The sequence below is a fragment of the Lemur catta genome, chromosome 6, assembly GCF_020740605.2.
Source record: "Lemur catta isolate mLemCat1 chromosome 6, mLemCat1.pri, whole genome shotgun sequence".
Classification (NCBI taxonomy): Eukaryota; Metazoa; Chordata; class Mammalia; order Primates; family Lemuridae; genus Lemur; species Lemur catta.
In genome coordinates, this window is record NC_059133.1 from 91,453,820 (window position 1) to 91,476,521 (window position 22,702).

At 40.9% G+C, this 22,702-nt stretch overlaps 1 protein-coding gene across 5 annotated transcripts in view; it reads right to left on the reverse strand.

Annotated features, from left to right (window-relative positions):
- The window catches only part of RIMKLB (ribosomal modification protein rimK like family member B), a 62,986-nt gene extending 43,961 nt beyond the window's left edge, over window positions 1–19,025 (reverse strand). For 4 of the 5 annotated variants that reach the window (XM_045554381.1, XM_045554383.1, XM_045554384.1 and 1 more), the window contains exons 1-2: window positions 18,608–19,025; window positions 153–386 (exon numbers count right to left, since the gene is read on the reverse strand). In XM_045554381.1, coding sequence (XP_045410337.1) covers window positions 153–327 — 175 coding nt within the window. In that variant the 5' untranslated portion in view covers window positions 328–386; window positions 18,608–19,025. Of the gene's footprint in view, window positions 1–152; window positions 387–16,341; window positions 16,560–18,607 lie in introns of those variants that run through there. The other variant, XM_045554382.1, reaches the window with a different exon arrangement.
- Window positions 19,026–22,702: the final 3,677 nt, after the last annotated feature.

Genomic DNA, 22,702 nt, shown 5'->3' on the forward strand with positions numbered 1-22,702 from the left:
TTGAACCTGAGAGTTCTAGGATGCAGTGAGCTGTGATCACATCACTACATTCCAACCTGGGTGACAGAGACACTGTCTCTAAAAAAAAAAAAAAAAGGTAGATTTACTATATTCTAAGTAAAAATCGAAAAGATGACATAGTAGAGACTTACCCAGGTTTCCTTGCTCTATGGTCAGCACCACCTCATCCATCACCACAGCCCTAAAGTCCAGCTCCTCCTCACAGCATTTGGCCTTCAATGCTCGTAAGATTTCTTTTTGGGGATAGTCTTCCCTGATGCGGCGATCTGTCAAAAACCACAACTTGGCAGCGACAGAGCTACACATCTTGATTTGTTTGTTCTTCTTTTGCGTGGATTGTTTCCTCTTAAAAATGTAAAGTCTACCTAGATGGAAGAGAAAATACACATAAGGTAAACCAGGAAATCTACTTGATTTCTGGATTTCACACACAAATAAATGTTATGATTATATCCTAACTATACAAATAGGAAAAAAACAAGGAGATACTTTGTCTTTTTCCTTTTTATTCAAATTAAAAATTTTATACCACTAGTACGGAAACTGGCAACCTCTCCAGAAATAAGACTTCTCCATCTTCCCTTCGGGAAGCTGGCAATGCAGCTTAATAACTGCAGCAGGTCACTTAGCAGACTTTCAGTACTGTTCCCTAGTGTTTTATACTATCTAGGAATATACTTTAATCTAATCACCAACTTTTCGCTGTTTTGTCCCCTCCCTTAAAATGCAATTCCCTTCGTGATATGAGATTCCATCAACAATATATCCCCATCTTTCCCATCACTAGAAACCCCAATTAAGCATACTTTGTGTGTGTGGTTAGTTTTATATTCAATTTTCTTCTTGTTTTAGATATGTAGGAAAAGAGAGATAGGAGCACATATGTTACTAGATAAGCATCAATGCTGCTGTCATTTACACAGTAATGTCAAACTAAGTAAATCCAAAATGTGCAAAAGGACTTTCAATAACCAAAATAAATGTCCAGATCTACTCAACAAATTTTGATTATTTCAGTCAGGACTGCATGGTCTTACTCAAATGTTTTTATTCTTTCTTTAAATTATTTTTTTAAACAAATTAAGCTTTTTCACTAGAATACAAAAGAAGACTTTTTCCCTAGACACAGAGTGTCATTTCTCTAAGTTTGTATCATGAGCAATACAACAGATACAAGTTATCTTCCTGAGAAGCAAAAAAAAGTTACAAGTTTGAGAACAAGCAAGAAAAAGATTTTTAAAATTTTATTTAAAAAAACACAAAATTTCATGTATCATTCAAGTATTATTCAAGTATCATTCCAGATGATATGGCAAACCCAATGCAGAAGCAAAGGGCAAGGGCAAAGATTAGAAGGAAGCAAAGGCCACACAGATCAGCAGCTTCCTCAATTTCAGCAGATGGGAGAGTGGTTGACTCTCCCAGGTATCAGTCAGGAAGGCCTGTTCCACAGACGCATATGGTGAAACCAGAGCATTGTTGGGCATAGGCACCACCAGAGCCACACTCCCTGTATCTTGGCCTGCCACACTCTTTTTTTTTTTTTTTTTAGAGACAGAGTCTTGCTTTGGTGCCTGGGCTACAGTGACGTGGTGTTAGCCTAGCTCACAGCAACCTCAAACTCCTGGCCTTAAGCAATCCTTCTGTCTCAGCCTCCCGAATAGCTGGGACTACAGGCATGCACGACCATGCCCAGCTGAATTTTTCTTATATATATTTTTAGTTGTCCGGCTAATTTTTCTTTTTCTTTTTAGTAGAGACGGGATCTTGCTCTTGCTCAAGCTGGTCTTGAACTCCTAACCTTGAGCAATCCTCCTGCCTCGGCCTCCCAGAATGCTAGGATTGCAGGTGTGAGCCACTGCGCCCAGCCCTTACCACATTCTTAAGCCACCTATCTCCTATGATCCACTGCCTTGAAGGCACAAGTTTCTATTAAATAATAAATGCAGAATATATAAACTAGATATATTAATAACTCAACTTACACACATACTAAGAAGGAACCATTCTATCTTAATGGTTAGGGTTAGCAGTTTTGGACAGTTGAGTGGTAATTTTTTTTTTTAATAAACAAATATTCATTCTTTAAAATACCATACTTTCACCAATTTTGGTCAATTTGTAAATTACAAAGTACACTATTTGTGTACAGAAAATTCTATTAAGTCCTACAGGCAGTAAAACTTCTACTCCATTTTCCTTGAACAACAGAATGTTTTTGATAAACTTTTCCTCCTATGAAAATTTTCTTGAAAAGAGATTACCATTTTAACCATAGATGTGGGAAAGCTACACAGCAAAGCTGCATCACCCTGCGATGATCATCATCTTGTGATGAGCTGCACTTCAGTCTCTTCTTTGTGTAAGAGCACAGGGAAGGCCGCAGTGTGTCCCCAACCAGGCACCGTACCCACAGAGACACTGCTAGGTACAAGTGATTACTAGGAAGACAGATTATGGCCACACTGGGTCTTCTAGGCCACTTGGGGGGGGTATCACTCAGAAGGTAAAGCTCCACACACAAAAAAGTCACACCAGAGTACCTCATGTAGAGGATTCCCAGCTTCCCTTGAGGAAGGAACGTGAAAATGCCCTTAAAATGTTTGTAATCAGTAGTCTTTGAAACACTCGTTGAACTCCAACACTCCAAAGCCATGTCAGTGCTTCCCCCAACTGTTAGTTCTGGACCATCATCTGTTCAACAATGATAAATTTCATTGCATGGCTGGCTTTCACCTGAGTGTGCAGCTGCTGGCCCAATAGCAATCAGGATGGGATGCTGGCCACTGGTAACTAGGAAGTAGAAATGTTCTGCTGATATTGACCTGTCAGCTATCGGAAATGGCATGGGCCACAACAGTAAGATAATACGGTGTTTCCAGTCGTTCTGTAATCAGAAAATGAAAATACTCTCCTTTCAAGAGCCAAAAAACTTTCAATCAACACATTCTTCTATATCAAACGTCTGGTTGCCAGGTACATTAGTCCCACCTTATCTGCAGAGGCTACATTCCAAGACCCCCAGTGGATTGCCTGAAACTGCACACAATAATGAACTCTACATATTTTTTTCTATACAACCCTATGATAAAGTTTAATTTACAAATTAGGCAAAGTAAGAGATTTACAATAACTAATAGAATTATAACAATATACTATAATAAGTTATATGAATGTGATTGCTCTCTCAAAATATCTTCTTGTACTGTGCCATGGGTAACTGAAACCAAACAAAGCAAAACCATGGAAAGAGAAACTGCAGATAAGGTGGGGAGGACTACTGTAATTGTTTAGGGTGTCTCACTCATAGTTGTTGCTGTTCAACACCCCATCCAGACACTTGTCACCCAGGTTGAGTTCACAATATGGGGTCTGGCCTCTGTTCTGGGAGCAGTCCCAGTACAGGTGGCAGGAGGACTGTAGGCAAATCACACACTACTGAAGGGCAATGCAGGGTTCCTGCTCACATTCTGCTCTGGTAATGAATGAGCTAGGAGCAGCAGGTGGATATGGCATGGCTTCCCTGCAGAGAGCACACAGAATCCTGGACTGTAATAAAGCTGGCAAAAGTCAACAGTGCATTCCCTGGCTCACTCTTGGGTGCACTACCTGCCTTCTGTAGTCCAGACACTGTCTGTACACAATATATGGCTAGTTAATATCTGAAAAGTCACTGTCAACACTTGGTAGTTCTAGTAGGTCCCCTAAACTCCCTTTCTCACCAAAAAAAGACCCCTTGACTTTGGACTGAAGCCATAGCTTGAGTGATTTTATTCCTGTTCTCCACAACTTGCACATTTTCTTCACTCATTATTTGCCTGGATACTAGATACAGTTCAGTTACGTAGTTGTGGTTTTTACAGATCCAATCAGATGGCACCATGTAGGGCATAGGATAAGTGCTCCATGGAGCCTGCAAAGCAAGCTCCACAAAATATGTACATGCAGGACTGCAAATTCAGTCACACAATAACTCCTGTTAGATGGTACACCTAAGCAAGTCCAATTATCTTGTCTGGCCTCACAGCTGCAGCCCTGACATCCCCAAGGACAACAGGTGTTTTTAAATTGGTCTACAACCAACAACCACAGGTTCAGATTTGGCTTTCCATCTCCTTTGATTTTCTTTTTAATGGTCTCCAAATCCTCTTGATCCTTTCTGACATAGAAAATGATATTCCCTTTTTGTTTGGGAGAATTGAGGCAAAACTAGAGATTTCATCATTTGCCACAAATGGACCACAGCCTTTTGGGGGGATGTCTGTACCCCTAGATCTCAAACTGAAAGAATGTTCTTGCCCTGCAGAAGTTGACTACATGAAAGAGGTAGATATAGCCAGGTGCAGTGACTCACACTATAATCCTAGCACTTTGGGAGGCCAGAACAGAGGCTTGCTTGAGGCCAGGAATTCAAGACCAGCCTGGGCAATGGCAAAACCCAAACTGTACAAAAAATTTAAAACTTAGCAGAGTGTGGTGGCACATGTCTGTAGTCCCAGCTACTCAGGACGAGGCAGGAGGACTGCTTAAGCCCTGGAGTTTGAGGTTGCTGTGAGCTAGGCTGACACCATTTCACTCTAGCTGAGGCAAAAGAGTGAGAGTCTCTGTCTCTCTGTTTCTATATATATAAAAAAGAGGTAGATACCATGTTGAAAAGCTCCAGTAATGATGGATTTGGTTCCTCAAAGCCCGTCTGAGTGGTGGTCAATGATCGCAGGACTCAAAAGTCATTATCTCTACCTTACACCTGAGGTATCTTTGGTCATGTGGAATACATTTTCTTTATTAGCTTCAAAGGATTCTTATGCCTTGCTTTCCATGTAAAGATTCAAAAGTATGCTATATTGTGTTCCAATTCATTCTTACTGCTCACCAAATAGTTGGCTTCCTAACAACTTTCAATCTGTTAATTACTGTTCTATTGACACTGGTATCTTACAATGACACCTGACCAGATTTTTCATCCACTGTAATTGTAGTGACCTTCCAGGACCAGCTTACTGACAAAGAATGAAAGGTTACAACCTCACCACCTGTCCAGTGATACATTCCCATCCCCACAGGAGAACAGGCAGCTAAACTCCTCAGTGCCCAGAAGGTAAAACCTCCCTCAGGGCTGCTGTGGCAGCAGCTGCTCACCTTCTCAGGACTACTCCACTGGAATTTAAAACTCTGATGCCAGAAATGTTGGGTGAAGACTCTCCAATCCCAAAGTCAGAGGCTTCAGACACACCCATCTGCTCTTCCCCCTAACTGGTGTCCTTCAACCCTCTAGTGCAGCCATTTCTTCCCTTTAATAGAATTTTAAAACATCTACTTTTCTTTTTCCTATCCAATAATAAAGAAAAAACAAAAATGCTGACAAAAGGTCAAAAGGATAGACATAAATCTACATAGCATGGGAGCCCAAAAGTACACCAATGAAATGATCCAGAATCTTTAAGAAAATGCAAATGATATTCACTATTTTAAAAGACAGGAAAGGCCGGAAGCGGTGGCTCACGCCTGTAATCCTAGCACTCTGGGAGGCCGAGGCGGGTGGATTGCTCGAGGTCAGGAGTTCGAGACCAGCCTGAGCAAGAGTGAGACCCCGTCTCTACTAAAAATAGAAATAAATTAGCTGGCCAACTAAAATACATATATATAAAAACTTAGCTGGGCATGGTGGTGCATGCCTGTAGTCCCAGCTACTAGGGAGGCTGAGGCAGTAGGATTGCTTAAGGCCAGGAGTTTGAGGTTGCTGTGAGCTAGGTTGACGCCATGGCACTCACTCTAGCCAGGGCAATAAAGTGACAGTGTCTCAAAAAAAAAAAAAAAAAAGACAGGAAAAAGTCCCCTGTAAAATAAAATGCTCATAAAGTAGTAAGCTTGGTTATCCAAGTATCTGTGAGAAAATATTCTTCAGCTGTGCAAGATAAATGCAGTATTTGCAAATGTACACATGCAGATCAGTACTGTATAGTATTTCCCCTCTTAGAATGTAAGCTCAGGCCAACCAATTCCCAAACTCTATTTCTTTATTTCCCCCAGAATGTCAAGAAAAATAATGTATAAATACAAGACACTAAATAAATACTGCTGGGGGAAAAGTACATTTTTTGAAATAAAGAGAAATTCTACCAAAAATATTTGAGAGACAGTGTTCCCATGCAAACTTCTGGATCACAATATCAATAAAAAAAACATCACTGCCAGCCAGGCACGGTGGCTCACGCCTATAATCCTAGCACTCTGGGAGGCCGAGGTGGGAGGATCGCTCGAGGGCAGCAGTTCGAGACCAGCCTGAGCAAGAGCGAGACCCCGTCTCTACTTAAAATAGAAACAAAAATTAGCCGGACAACTAAAAATATATATAGGAAAAATCAGCCAGGCATGGTGGCATATGAGTGTAGTCCCAGCTACTCGGGAGGCTGAGACAAAAGGACTGTTTAAGCCCAGGAGTTTGAGGTTGCTGCAAGCTAGGCTGGCGCCACAGCACTCCAGCCCAGGCACCAGAACAAGACTCTGTCTCCAAAAAAAAATCACAACCATCCTGGAATGCTCCAGACAAAACTAATTAGATGGGAATCTTAAAGTGCTTCCTTCATCCTCTGACACAGGAAATAAACATTTGTTTCACTGCTTAAGATTTCTTAGATTCTTTCTAAGATATTTTAAGAGAGTACCACTTTACTTCCAAATCTTAATTCCCATATTAGACCAACCTCAGAAATAATTTTTCTCTACCTTACAAATTATTTAGAGTATATATTTTGGGATCTAAAGCTTGGTATTCTATTTCTTACTGGGTCAAATTTCCTTAATAAATGAAGTTCAACTGCAGTCAAAATTTCAAAACATTGCACAGTAGCAGCCAATGAGGTTTATCTAAAGCGCCATTATTACTAATTGAAAACTTTTCTCAATATCCTGCCATGAAAACTTGAAATATAATTGGCATTAGCAATTTGACAGTCTCTATGGATACAAAACTATTTTTTAAAAATCTCAAAACACATTATGAATATTTAGAATTTCCAAAGGAATATATCAACCTATTCTGTACATTAGAACAAACAAGACAGTAAGATTTATATCACATCAAAGAATAAGAGAAAAAAAGTTAATATGAAAGATTGCTTCTCTCTCCTTCATTTTTCTTTTAAGGCCCTTATCTAAGAGTATAGAAAAAGCAAAATCACAATCTACCATCAGAAGATATTAAGGGCCAGGCATCTTGGCTCACACCCGTAATCCCAGCACTTTGCGAGGCCAAGGCTGGAGGATCCCTTGAAGTAAGGAGCTCAAGACCAACCTGGGCAAGATAGCAAGACTCCGTCTCTACCAAAAAAAAAAAACAAAAAGAAAAAACATTTTAAACAAAGCTATTAAGGCACTTCTTATTACTGGGAAAATCTTTATTCCACATAAGACCACAGTATATGAACTCAGAGGTCCAATGACTGAAGAAAAATAAAGGTTGGACCTTGCCTGCACCTGCCCAGAGCCTGTGGTTCTCCACGTAGCCAGCATCCTGTGAGAGGCATCATGTACTGATGGAAGGGACAAGGGCAGAATGATTGTGGCCAGGCTCAGGCTGGGGCTGCTGCTTCTGGCACTGTTCCTACCTACATGTACTTATTCAACTACTCCAGGAGTTACTGCCCCAAATCCAGCTAATGCCACCACCAAAGCAGATGGCAGTGCCCTGTAGTCAACAGCTAGTCTCCTTGAGGTCTTGCTCTTTCTTCTGCATCTGTTAAGAGACTCAGGCTGGGAAACATCTATACTTCCCCATCTTCTAAACCCAATCCATATGGCGTCTAGAAGTCCAATGTGGCAAAGAAAAAACAGGTCTTTATTGAATCTACTAATTCCACACCTTCTTTTATTAACAAAGAAAATGTTGAGAATCCCAAATCTGAATGATCTGAAGAACATGTGAAGGGTGACTAAATGATGGATGCCAATATTATGTTTGCTGGCATTTCACATAGAAGATGAAGAGAGGCAACACCCAAAATTAGTTAAGACATGATTTCTGGAATGTGGCTTAAAAATGTGGACTATTAAAACTACCTCGAAAATAAGAATAGATTATATGTTATCCATAAAAAAAGGATGTGATGCGGAATGGAGATTCAGTTTTCATTTGGTTCATTAATTCTATAAGGTCAAAAAAACAGGTAATATAAAAAGCTTACATGATTCTATTTATATGTACAAAGCTGAGTGCGGTGGCTAACTCCTGTAACCCTAATACTTTGGGAGGCTCCAGCAGGAGGATCACTTGAGCCCAAGAGTTGGAGGCTGCAGTGAGCTATGACGACATCACTGCACTCCAGCCCCAGCAACAGAGCAAGACCCTGTCTCAAGAAAAACATTATTTAAATGTATATTAGAAAGAACTTCCCGGTGTTACTATGAACCCTCAATGTATTGTTCCAGCAGTACTAATTTAATGCTGATATACTCTAGATGAAGTTTTATACTGTTAAGTTATCAATGATGTCTTGGGAACTGAACTCTTTTCTTCTGAGGCTTTGAATTTGATACTGTTATTTGACCATTTTTGTAGTAACTGACATGTGCCAGGGCAATAAAAGATTAGAATCTCCCAAGTCCAAGCATGAGTAACTCTTAAATATCCTTACAGGCAAATGGTAGGCATTTCCTAGCACCAGTTTCCATTCAACAAGAGCACCAGATTCATTTAGCTAAACTGACTCCAAAGAGTGAGAACTGCACTGACCTCGACTAGTTTCAAAGTGCTTTTTATTTCTGCATATGTTGAATACTTTTTACATATTTAAGAAATGATCTGTTTTGAAGGCAAAATTACAAATCTTAAAATTAAAAAGGCAAAAATTCAAAGGAGCCAAAACTGTAAATCAAGTATTTGGGAAGTGATGACTGGAAGCTAACTTTCATTAAATTCAGAAAAAATTCTGTACTCTTTCTGTAAATATTTAAAAAAAAAAAAAACAACTATGGATCAGAATAGCCACATTTGAAACATTTTTCCTCATCAGTCAATATTTTTGACAGTTAGAACCTGGTCCTAAGTCTAAAAGCAGGCTTGATTCTGCAGTATATCTTACCTTACCACTGCCCTGACACATAGAAACCTTTTTAAAGAACACACACTGCATGGAGCCTTTTGTTTACACGGTCACATACTGATGCTTAGATGTTCCAGTGTCTAATATGGCCACAGTAGCCTTGGCGACCAAACTCATTTTTTTCCATGTTTAGAAACCCACATAGGAATAACCAAATAGTACAGAGCTGAAGCTACTGTATGTCTGAATGGACAGTCCCTTTTGCTTCATATCTGAATGCCATACATCTGTTTTAGATTGTATATTGTGTTTGTATATTTATGCTTTGATTCATAGTAACTTCTCATTATGGAATTGATGTGTATTCAACACAAACTAAAATAAAAAGAAATGGATGAAAGAGGGGAAAACAATTTCAGGTTTGTGCAGAAAAATAACAAATTTGTGCATCTTAGGTTTTAAGCACTCCCCCACAGTCACAGTCTCCTTTTCTGTAACTCCTTTTCTCCTGACAACTCTTCTGTACATAATCCCCCAGAGCTCCATTCTTAAACTTTGCTTTGCACTGTCTAGAAATGTCATCCTCATCCAGATTTCAACTATTTTCACTGAACTTGTGACCCATTAAATATCTTTTTCCAACCAGGTGCTGACTGAATTTCAGATCCATTTCAATGAGCCTACTGAGTATCCCTAACTAAATATTACTCACTGTTGCCTCACTTCAGCATGTAAAAAAACTGAATTTATTTTTATTCACATACCTCCTTCAGCACTTGTATTCCCCATTGTGATCATTAAATTTTATGTCAATTTGGCTAGGCTATGGTGCCCAGTTGTTTGGTCAAACACTAGCCTACATGTTGTTAAAGCTATTTTGTAGATGTGATTAACATCTATATTCAACTGACCTTTAAGTAAAGATTACCCTCCATAATGTAGAGGGACCTCCTTGAATCAGTTGATGCCCTTGCTAAAGAGCAAAAACTGAACAGAAGGAACTCTGCTTCAAGATTCAGGACTCATAGAAAGCTGAGTTTGCAGCCTGCTGTTCTGTCCAAAAGATTGAGATCAAGTCCTCAGTTTCCAGATTGCTGGCCTGCTCTACAGATTTTATACTTAACAACCCCACAATCAAATGAGCCAATTCCTTTAAAAAAAAAAAAAAAGTGTGTGTGTGGGGGGGGCTGTTCGGACAAGTACCCAGCTATTGTATCCACGTATCCACATTGTATCCATAGCTGGATACTTTCTGGACAGCCGCTGTTATGTATATATCTGTGTCTCCTACTGGTTTTGTCTCTGGAGAACCCTGACTGATACACTTAGCCTAATTAAGGCACTTAATTCAGAAAACTGGGCATTGTTTTTTACTTCCATCTTTCCATCACTGTTTACACAAATGCACACACAATGCTAATTCTAACTCCTACATGCCACTTGAATTTTCCTCTTCTCTTCATCTCCAGTATTCAACATATGACACCTGGTATACTACAAAAGCCTCCAAGCTAATCTGCTCTCTCTCACTTCCAATTTTCTGAACATACTTTATTCTCTCATATTTCCTGTTACTTGGAATATGTACCCCAGACCTACCTACTTAGTATAAACTCTGGGCTCCAATGTTAACACATCTGCTAAGTTTTTCCTGCCTCCTAAAGTCATCCTTCCTCCATGAGTCTGCATTATATTATTATATATGTTAATACATAACCATTTTCCTGTTCAAACTCAATATGGTCCCTCTGTTAAAACACTTCAAAAAGTGATGGTAAAACCTGAGTGTTCACCCAGAAACAGAAAAGGCAATTAGCATAAGAAAAGGAAACACTTAGAAATATATAGAAAAGTGCCTATACTTTTTAATTCTTCACACGAAGAAACACAGGACAAATGCAAAAAACAAGCATATATGTGAGAGGTTAAAAGACATGTTCAAGGGACAAATGGATAAAAAAGATGTGGTATATGTACACAATGGAATATTATTTAACCATGAAAAGGGAAAATTTTGTCATTTGCAGAAAACATGGATGGATCTGGAGGACATTATTTTAAGTGAAATAAACCAGGCACAGAAAGACAAATATTGCATTTTCACACTCATATATGGGACCTAAAAAAACTGATCAAGGAGGTAGTGAATAGAATGGTGGCTACTAGAAATTGGTAAGGGTGGTGGGAAGGGGTAATGAAGAGGTGTTGGTGAAGGGGTAATTCTGTTAAATAAAAGGAAAAAGTTCTAGTGTTCAATAGTGCAACTATAGTTAACAATAATTTATTATATTTCAGAATAGCTAGAAGTTTTCAAATGTTCCCAACATAAAGCAATGATAAATGTTTCAGGTGAATCATATCCCAATTACCCTGATTTGATCATTATATGTTTGTATCAAAATATAACATGTACTCCATGAATATGTACATTATGTATCAACAAAAAATTTTTTAAAAAGACAAAAAAAAGACATGTTCATTTACATTTCACAAAACTTTCTAAATACATTTTCTCATTTAATCTGTACATAATAATTACATGAGGAACACAGGCATATATTATCCCTATTTTTTTTTTTTTTGAGACAGAGTCTTGTTTTGTTGCCCAGGCTAGAGTGAGTGCCGTGGCTGTCAGCCTAGCTCACAGCAACCTCAAACTCCTGGGCCTAAGCGATCCTTCTGCCTCAGCCTCCTGAGTAGCTGGGACTACAGGCATGCGCCACCATGCCCGGCTTAATTTTTTATATATATATATATATTCTTTTAGTTGGCCAGATAATTTATTTCTAGTTTTAGTAGAGACGGGGGTCTCACTCTTGCTCAGGCTGGTCTCGAACTCCTGACCTCGAGCAATCCACCCGCCTCGGCCTCCCAGAGTACTAGGATTACAGGCGTGAGCCACCGCGCCCGGCCATATTATCCCCATTTTAAAAGAAGACCTGCCCAAGGTACCACAGTTGTAGAGCCAGGACCAGAATTAAGATTTTCTGCTTTGTACTCTTTTCAACAAAGTAATCAGGACAATCAAAGAGAATTTGGATAAAGAAAATAAATTCACATTTTGAGTGATTATATATACTAAATACAATGTTAGATGATTTATCTGTATCATCTAATCCATAAAACTATTTCTTTGAGGTATTACGGTCTTCGTCTGGCAGTGAAGCTGTTCTAGTAGAGAGGTTAGATAACTGTCTGAAGTCTTCTACAATAAGACACTGTGGGACTCAAAGTAACTTCAAACTCCACACATTCTAAAACAGGGGTTGCCAGTTGCCTCCCAATATTCATTTTCTACTTCTTCCTTAGTAATAATATACCTGATATTTAGCTGACCACAATACCATGTAACTGACAGATTTTGCTCCCTAGGCTTTCTTGCAGCTAGATGTGGTCATATACCTAAATTTTGGCCAGAGATCTGCATAAACGTACTGCACTGCAACTTCCAGAAACCATACTTAGGCATACTCTTCTTCGGCCCTTTCTCCATTCTGCTATGCAGAATATGGATGTTATGGCTACAACTTTAGCAACTATCTGGACTATGAGCAAAGGGGTCAACCCTAGAAAAGGCACAGCTATGTGTTAGTAATTTGAACCCTGACAATTGTATTATATAAGAGCCATCGCCCTGGACTCCCTACTACCTCTTTTGCATGACAAAAAAAATAAACTTGTCTTATTTACATGAATGATATGGGGATTCTTTGTTACAGGCCATAAAACCTTATCCAAACAACTATATTCTTATCATACCTTGTTCAGAAGTTGTAAGAAATTATTCCCTTGACATCAAGTTTTGCACTTCAGGAAATAGTGGCACTAAATGTTCATAAGCAGGACCTTCTCCTGACACTAAATATTACCATACTGTTATTTTATGTTTATATTTATTTCACCACAACCCTGTGAAGTATTTCTATATTCTAACAGAAACACTACAAGAGTCAAACAATTAGCAAACTTCAAGTCAAAAATTAGTCACAATCTCAGGTAAACTAAGAAACTAAGAGAACTATTATACTAAGTACACAAGACTAAGCATCCAATTAAATAATGCATTCAATTAATGTTTTAGTGCCTAGTATGCACTCTACCCAAAGACCCCATGGTAAGCAAAACAAACAGTCTCAGCACTCACAGATCTAAAAAATGATCTGATGTTAAAATGTCATGAGCAAAAGAAGATGCTCAACATCAATGCAAATCAAAACCACTTCACATCCATTAGTAAAGCTATTAGCAAACAAACAGAAAATAGTAAGCGTTGACAAGGATGCAGATAAACAGGAGCCATTGTGCACTTTTGGTGGAAATGAAAAACGGTGCAGCCACTGTGGAAAGATGACTGTTCCTTAGAAACTTTAAAACAAAATTACCATATGATCTACTAATTCCACTTGAGTATATATGACCCTAAATAATTGAAATCAGGGTCTCAAACAGATATTTGTACCCCGTTCATAGCAGCATTATTCACAACAGCTAAAAGGTAGAAGCAAACCAAATACCCATGGACAGATGAATGAATAAGCAAAATGTGAGAGATACACACACCCACACACAGTGGAATCTTATGCAGCCTTAAAAAGAAATGAAATTCTGATACATGCTATAACATGGATGAACCTTGAGGACATTACTCTAAATGAAATAAGCCAGTCACAATAAGAAATATTGGAGGATTCCACTTATGAGGTATACAGTGCAGCCAAATTGAGGGATGGGGAACCTGTGGCCTCAAGGCCACATGTGGCCCTTCAGATCCCCAAGTGCAGACCCTCCACCAAATCCACCTACACAGAACAAATCCCTTTATTAAAAGGATTTGTCTTGTAAAATTTGGATTCAGTCAAAAGGCAGCACTCAAGGATCCAGAAGGCCACAGGTTTGGTATATAGAGTTTCAGTTTTGCAAGATACCGAGTTCTGGAAATGGATGACAGTGACGGCTGTATAACAATATTAATGTACTTAATACCACTGAACTGTGCACCTAAAAATTGTTAAGATGGTAAATTTTCTGTATATTTTACAACAAAGAGTGCTGGAAAAAAGTCGTAAGTTAACTGCAAATTTTTACACATTTCCACCTAGAGTCAGGAAAATGTTACCTTTTACTTAAATTACCTGTAGCTTAGTTACTAAAATTCCCAAAATAGTCTGTAATATGCAAAACCTACTAAACATTTTTTTTAAAGTTTCTCTGGAATTCAAATATAACTTCTAATGATTTCACTTAATACAGGAAAGTTACATCAAAGTAACTCCGGAACATGACACAAAATTTGAAACAGTTCCTGCAATTCAATGCACAGTATAGCTCCAAGTCCCTAAACATTTAAAATGATAAATGTTGGGCCTTCCCTCCAAATTTTCCTTCTATACATTACATTTGAAAAAGGAGTTAGAAAGCTATTCATTTACTCAAGCCCAAGGCTAAATCACATAAGCACAGTGGCTGATGTCTTTAATCCCTGGTGCTTTGGGAAGCTGAGGCAGGAGGATTGCTTGAGGCCAGGACTTTGAGGCCAGCCTGGCAACATATCGAGACTCCTCTGTATAAAAAATAAAAACTAGCTGGGTGTGGTCATGCATGCCTATAGTCCTAGCTACTCAGGAGGCTAAGGCAGGAAACACTTGAGTTCGAGCTAGAGGCCATACTGAGCTATGATCAAACCACTGCACTCCAGCCTAGGGAAGAGCAAGACTCTGTCACCTTAAAAACAAAAAAAAATCACATGGTAAAGGAATAAACTACAACTGAGAACTCTAAAGCATCAGAGAAGAATTCCAAGGTTGCTACTTGGGCAAACCTGTCTGCATTTTTCAAGACACAGTTTTCTCAAAAAATATCAAAACTCAAATTCTGAGTAAAATGAGAGAGTACAGTAGTAAGAAAAGTGGTCTAATGTTATATAGCAATTCCATGTTCTACTTTGGAGACCTCATTTCTAAATTTGTAAGAAACACAAAGCCAAGAGCTAGTATCAGAAGAAAAAAAAGAAAGAAATGGAATCTAAGAAGCTAAATACAGAATAAAAACATTTAAGGGAGGGGTAGATTTGAATTTTTGTCACAACCTGGTTATGTACTGCCATTTTTGAAATAAAAGGTAGTAAAATTAATCAGGTATGTAAATGATTAAACAGACTTTTCCATTACCAACTCATCAAGTCACAAATTGGTAGACATTTCATGAGAATCTACTTGACTCCTCCAGACGCTGCTGGGAGAACTGACTGACAGATGAAAAGTACAAAGATTAATGAAATTACTCTGTAAACTCCATGAATATGGAGCCCATATCCGCTTTTATTCTCTGTTGTTATCCCCAGTGGGCAATATAGAACCTGATGTATAGCAGACTGAGAAGGTAAGGGACAGGACATATTTTAAGAGTTTGCTATATCAAATCATAAAGAAGCACCAAAACAAAAAACAAACAAACAAAAAAACCCAGCTATTTCAATATTAAATACCAGGCAAATGTGTATCCCTGTAAGATCTAACTGCAGCTATCAAAAATTCATAATTTATTTTTTCAACTTCGTTTAAAAAAAAAGTGTAATGCTGCTTTCCATCATCATACAACTGATCCTGAAATAGTTTTGTTAAGAGTTAAAGTTAGAAGAAAAAACAAAAATATAATTTCAGTAAGAGGAAAAAAGATATAAACAGATGGGTTATATGCAGACCAGCCTCTAAGGGAATAGAGCTGGACAGCTCTGTGGCTTTTGTCCTCTAAGCCAATTTTTAGAGGAAAAAACACTGGAAAAGAAAACATTAAAAATAACACCATGGCATTAGTTACCATGAAGTCAGAAAGTTAATCCTCCTTTTCTGCAAACCCAACATGTACTCTGTTACATATGGCACATGAATTTAAAATACTATTAGGTACAGATATTTTTGGAGGTTATATTATTAACAATCCTAAACATGACCAGCAGGACAATTTTCCAAATAAGATAATTTCCCCAACATCTGTACCTAATCTCCCTGCTCAACCTCTCCTCAAACAACTATACAAATCAGCGCAGCTAACATTTTAAAAATACTTTTTTCATTGTTCCTATCACAATCTCTTCCTCCCTCAGATTTCAAAATAGCATAATCATTATAATTTCTAAAGGTTCTTTTCTCATGCTTATGACGGAATTCTACTTGCAGAATACTCTTAGTAAACTAATCTGCCATAAAAGTCTCTCTATGAATTCTTTTCTCTAAAGTGCCCCCAAAACATTTGTCAGCAAGCAACAGACAATAAAACTCACCCTCCTTACTTTATGTTTGGTTTTCTCTCACTCTTCACATGTTGCTCCTGGGTATAGAAGTTCTTCCTCCACCCATTTTCACTCAGTTTAAGTCTCTATGCCTGCTCCCCAGAGGAAGATGATAAAAGCTACTCCTGCTTCCCAAAGTCAAAGTATGAAACAACTCGCACTGCTCAATTTCCTTGCCCCAGCCCCTACTAGTGTTCATGATTGATCACTCAGCTCAGAGAGGGGAGTTTTGAGTAATGAACCTAGTAGTGACTTACCCCAGCAACAAATCCTAGGTGGATACAAATTGGAGAGAGGGAACTGCGAGATATTTTAAAAGGAATGTTTCTCCATGTGTCCCAACAAACCAATGCCTGAGATTTGGTTTGTGTTCATTGATCAGAGAAAATACGAATGTCCACTGTAGTGTGTTTCTTTACAATATGGCTGAGAAGGGCTAGAAGATTTTTACGATTTTGCTGGTAATTTCCCTCTGGAGAGGAAAAGGGGACTGAATGAGAAGAGAAAAGGGAATAATTTCTTGTCACTCTCCCTTCCACTCCCAGTACTCAATGCTACTACTGGCATGAGTATATTCAATAGGGACTCTAAGGAAACATGGGAAAAATAAAAAACCTATCCACTAAAAATTAAGCAGAATTTTAGCTGGTAGCCAATGGGCTAAAGGTTATATACTCAACTCCTTACCCCCTGTAGGGGCAAAGGCAGGAAGAGAAAAGTGGCTCTTGACTGAGTGGAGAATTGTATGTGACTAAATTCGCTGTTCCCCTTCTTGGCTCTTTTCTCAGAATCACAGACTGCCCCCCTCCCTGACAAGGAGTCTCCAGCACCTGGTAGGGATAAGAGAAGACAAGAGGAGACAGAGAAAGATAAAAAAAAACATCAACAGCCATGTTGCCAAACTAACAACTAAATCAATGACATGAAAGAAGAAAATTCACAGCTCTAAGACAGAAAGGAATCAACATAAGATTGAGTACCTCAAAAACAGATCTCCTCCTCTTTGACATACTAACCAAACAACACACAGTAACCATTAGAAAAGAAGTTTAACTATGACAATTTTTATAATTAGAGTTTTACGTACTAAAATTTAAGTAATAACTGTTGAATCTCCAAGACTGGAATTTCAGAGTGTTTTCTTCCAAAAGAATATCTTAAAAGTATTCTGATGATTGCTTTTAAGAAACCATTTAAAAAAATAAACAGAAGAAATTACCTTTAAGCTACCCAATATTGTGAAAGAATTAAATAACGCTTCAACTTTAATAGTTATAGTTCATAATTAAGAATGCCCATAAACATAACAAGCCCACAAAAAGAAAAATGTTCCATATTAAGCTGCCCATAAACTTTTTACAACGCTTTAGAATTTAACCCAACTCCACTAATACGTGGGAACAATATGTATTACTAACAGCAAGGAAACACATTGAAAGATTTACACAGAAGTTACACTCAGCACTGTTACTACTATAACCCCACTCATAGAACACTCCCCAACGTCCAATATAAAGTGCTGAAAAAGAAAAAAAGTAACCGAAAAAAAACACACACCCATCTCTATCCATAAACACAAATAGGATCAAATACTGGAATTACAAATCTGCGACTAGAGATGAGGATAAATTAATACGGTAAGACTTAAGTTATTATCCCCTGTGTGAGGTTTTTTTTTAGAGGGGGGATGATATATACATTATAACAAAATTTTAAAAATCCTAACTAGACAAGCAATTAATTATTTGGTCACCCCCTTCTTAGGGGGCCGCCAAAGGCAAAGGGGGAATGACTCGTCAGTCACACCCTCTAAAATTGCGCGTAAGGAAGAAAACAGAGTGGAAAACAGTAACTGCAGGACGAGCAGCACATTATCCTCCTCCCTCGGTCGCACCGCGGGATCTGTCGCAGGGAAGCAGGGGCAGTAAGACTACCGCCCTCCCGAGGGCAGGTCAGCATCCCGCAGGTTTTACTCCAACACGCGTTCCCAGGGCTCCCACACCCCTCACCGACAGGGGCGACCACACTCCTCTCGCGCCCCGGTCGCCGCCCCCCTCGGTCTCACGCACTCCGCGCCAGCGAGCCCCTCCCCCCCACGCGAGGGCCGGGCAGGCTCCGCGCTCCCCGGCGACGCGGGCGCCGAGCGACCACCGGCCTTCACAAGCCCCGGGCCCCGGGCGCGCTCGGCCCCGCTCGTCGCGGAATCCATTCCGCCTCACTGCCCTACACCGGGGAGGGAAGCGACCGGCCCGCTCACCTGGCTCGGGCGGCTCCTCCCTCGCTCTCGGCGGCGGGGCCGGGCTGGGGCCTCCGAGGAAGCGCGCGCGCCGGGCCGGCTGGAAGTCGGAGGAGGGGGAGGGGGTCGAGATGCCGGGAGCCGCCTTTCTCCTTCGCCGCCGCCGCTCCGGCGGCCAGGCCGGGCGTCCTCGCACACTCGCCCACTTTCTCACAGCCTCGCGGCCGGCCGGCCTCTCCCTCACCCGCACTCGCACACACACCCACCCACCCACACACACACACACACACACTCACACTCACACCCGGCCGCTCCTCGTTCCCTCACTTGCTTGTCGCGCGCGCGCGCGACCCCGCTCACACACAGCGCGCGCGACGCCGGCGGAGACCGCCCCGCTCTCCCCCAGACCGAGGCGCCGCGCGCCGCCCGCCCGCGTGCAGAGGACCGGCGCGCGCCCCGGCCCCGCCCTCCCAGCGCCGCGGGCGGGGGACCGCGGCAGACCGAGCGAGGGGCCGGGCCCGCCCGCCGAGCGCGGCCGACGGGTCTAACACCTGCGTCGAGACCCGCCCTCCCAGCTCCCCGTCCGAGCTCGCAGCGTCAGAGGCCGCGGGCGGAAGGGAGGTGGAAAAGCGCGCGCACAGGGAGGGAAAGGGGAGCGCGAGAGGGGCCCGAGGACGCGCTTCCCCACCCGCCCCAAACCGTCTTCACTGAGAAAGGAAAGGGGGGGCGAGGTTGGTTCCCAACTCGAAACCGCGAGATTAGTCCCTTCCGTTGTGCGCCCTCCTCGCCCTCGCCTTCCCCCCTCAGGCCCCGCTCGTCCTCACTTTGAACCCTAACGCGAGCCCACCGGGCCGGGGGCGCCGCGCCCTGACTGCGCATCCGCGTCTGCGCCTCCCGCCCGGCCTGCCGAAGGCCACCGCCTAGAACCCTCTCCTGCGAACTCTCCCTCCGGGAGGCAACGATTTGGAGACAAGGATCATGAATACCTATCAGACCCCTTATCTGTGAACGGCAAATATATATAAAGGCATTATTATCTCTGCACATGGAGAAGCAAATTTCAAATTACATCAAAAATACTCTGGGCATAGCAGGTTTAAAGATAACAGGCAGGGTAGATACAGCCAGCTCTTCCGCTTAGAACCGATTGTAAACGTTGTGCAAGTTAGTTACTAAACTTCCTTTGAACCTTTGTTATGAAAAGATTAACAGTATATTCCGAGGTTGCTGTGAGAGTGAAATGAGATAAGAACATTCTGTAAATTCTAAAACTATGTTTGAAAATAAAGTAAAATTATAGTCCAAAGAAGGCTAAGAATATGAATACGTTCAACTACATTACTACTGTTTCTAGAGTACGATAAAACCAAAGGCAGCGGATGACTTCCCTGGTTTACATGTAAGATTCATTTCCAAAAAACTTTAATCATCAGAGATCCCATATGTGAGATGCAGGGATGTCCTTATCTGTTTGTCTTCTTGCAGGTGACATGCCTTCTGAGTCACCTCATAACTTCTTTTCAATGCTCCTTTCCCAATCTATTGCCACAGTCATCTCACCATCTGCCTAGGTTGTTTGTTTGTTGCTTATTTCCCTAGAGTATTGAGAGACCTTCAAGAGATAGAATGTAGCATAACCCGAGGTCATAATTTGTGGATTGGATTTCTAGTTCCACTACCTATGTGATCTGAAGTAACTTAACCTCTTTGATTCTTAATCTGCTCAACTGTAAAAGTAAGGATAAATATAGTTACTTCACTGAGTTGTCATAAGAGCAAATGAGTTAATAAGTCTATAATGTTTAATGCCTGTCACAGACTGCTATTGTAAGTGTTAATGCTGTTATTATTATGTTATACCACTGAGAGTGATCTAGGATAGTCAACTACTCACAAAAGGACACATCTAGAGGACAAATGTGCTATTTGCCATACTATCTTAAGAATAAAGGGGATAGGCCGGGCGCAGTGGCTCACGCCTGTAATCCTAGCACTCTGGGAGGCCGAGGCGGGCAGATCGTTTGAGCTCAGGAGTTCGAGACCAGCCTGAGCAAGAGCGAGACCCCCGTCTCTACTAAAAATAGAAAAGAAATTATACGGACAGCTAAAAACATATATATATAGAAAAAAAACTAGCCAGGCATGGTGGTACCTGCCTGTAGTCCCAGCTACTTGAGAGGCTGAGGCAGGAGGATCGCTTGAGCCCAGGAGTCTGAGGTTGCTGTGAGCTAGGCTGATGCCACGGCACTCACTCTAGCCCAGGCAACAGAGTGAGACTGTCTTAAAAAAAAAAAAAAAGAATAAAGGGGATAAAGTCTACAGCAGCAGTCCCCAACCTTTTTGACACTCGGGACCAGTTTCCTGGAAGACAATTTTTCCACGGGGGGGAAGGGGGGGGCGAAGGGGGGGGGGCGCAGAACTCAGGGGGTGATGCAAGCGATGGGGCGCTGGATTGCCCGCTGCTCGCCTCCTGCTGTGCGCCCACCACCCCCAGTTTCATGGAAGGCAATTTTTCTACCGCCAGCGTTGGGGGCAGAGCTCTGTGGCCGGGTCCCTAAAAGGCCGCGGACCAGTAGTTGGGGACCACAGGTCTACAGAACTAAAATGTTGCTATGTTCTTCCACTCTGATATTTGGCCTGCTGAGGCAAAGTATATTCAACCCAAAGACAAAGAAGAAGAAAAGAATTTTGTTATCAAGGAAAGCTTGATTAAAGAAATACTAAAAATATGCAAAAGATAAATAGGGAAAAAGTTGCACAGAGGCTAAATAATACTTAGCCTATTCCTTCCATCCCACTGTTAAGAAACCCAATTCATTAGGCTGGGGCTGGGGGCTCATGCCTGTAATCCTAGCACTCTGGGAGGCCAAGGAGTAGAGGAGAGAAGTGGAGGATCGCTTGAGCTCAGGAGTTGGAGATCAGCCTGGGCAAGATCAAGAACCCAGTCTCGGCCGGGCGCGGTGGCTCACGCCTGTAATCCTAGCTCTGGGAGGCCGAGGCGGGTGGATCGCTCGAGGTCAGGAGTTCGAGACCAGCCTGAGCAAGAGTGAGACCCCCGTCTCTACCAAAAATAGAAAGAAATTATCTGGCCAACTAAAAATATATATACAAAAAAATTAGCCGGGCATGGTGGCTCATGCCTGTAGTCCCAGCTACTCGGGAGGCTGAGGCAGTAGGATCGCTTAAGCCCAGGAGTCTGAGGTTGCTGTGAGCTAGGCTGATGCCACGGCACTCACTCTAGCCTGGGCAACAAAGTGAGACTCTGTCTCAAAAAAAAAAAAAAAAAAAAAAAGAACCCAGTCTCAAAAAAAAAATAAAAAAGAACCCCAATTCATGATAACCGTGCACTCACAGAAAAAGTGGATTGTACTGGTGAAAACTGTGGGTAGTATTAGACTAATAACCCACTTGCCTGTTTTAAATATTGTTTTCATTGTACTGCTACTATGTGCCATACACATTCTAAGATATTCCTAATGTATGTAACATTGCTTTTGACTTTAATAGGAAAAAACATAAAACTCAAGACTGTATTAAAAAAAAACAAAGCCAATGATATGGCTTATTTTAAACAGATTATCATTATCATTATACTGATAATATTTATATAAATGACCAAATTCAGGCTGGTCTGAAGGTAGTGAGTTATCTCACTTGATTGTTCACAGTTAGATTGAACTCCTTGTTCTACTACTTTCCCCCCTCCTCACTACTGCACTTGACTAGTCTTAAAAAAATAAAAAAAATAAATAAATGACCAAATTCATACTTCATATTTTTTGTATGAAGTAATGGAGCTCACCATTCCCATACTGGAAAATCAAGGTCCAGAAAGGCTGTACACAGATTCAATCATAATCTTTGAGCATTCATGGTTGATATGTTTAGGTAGGTATGGACTCATACCTCCTTTGTGTAGAAACCTATGCTCAAAAGTATTTTAAGTAGTTTGTCTTGGCTTAATTATGTACCACTTATTTTTAACCAGTGAATTAATGTTCTTCAGGAGGCAGTGGAGTCAGCTGAATCCCCTGGGAAACCATTCTATAAGTAATCTAGAATCTCTGGAGTTAAATAAATCTGGTTTGAAAAATATTGGTGCCTGGACCCCAACCC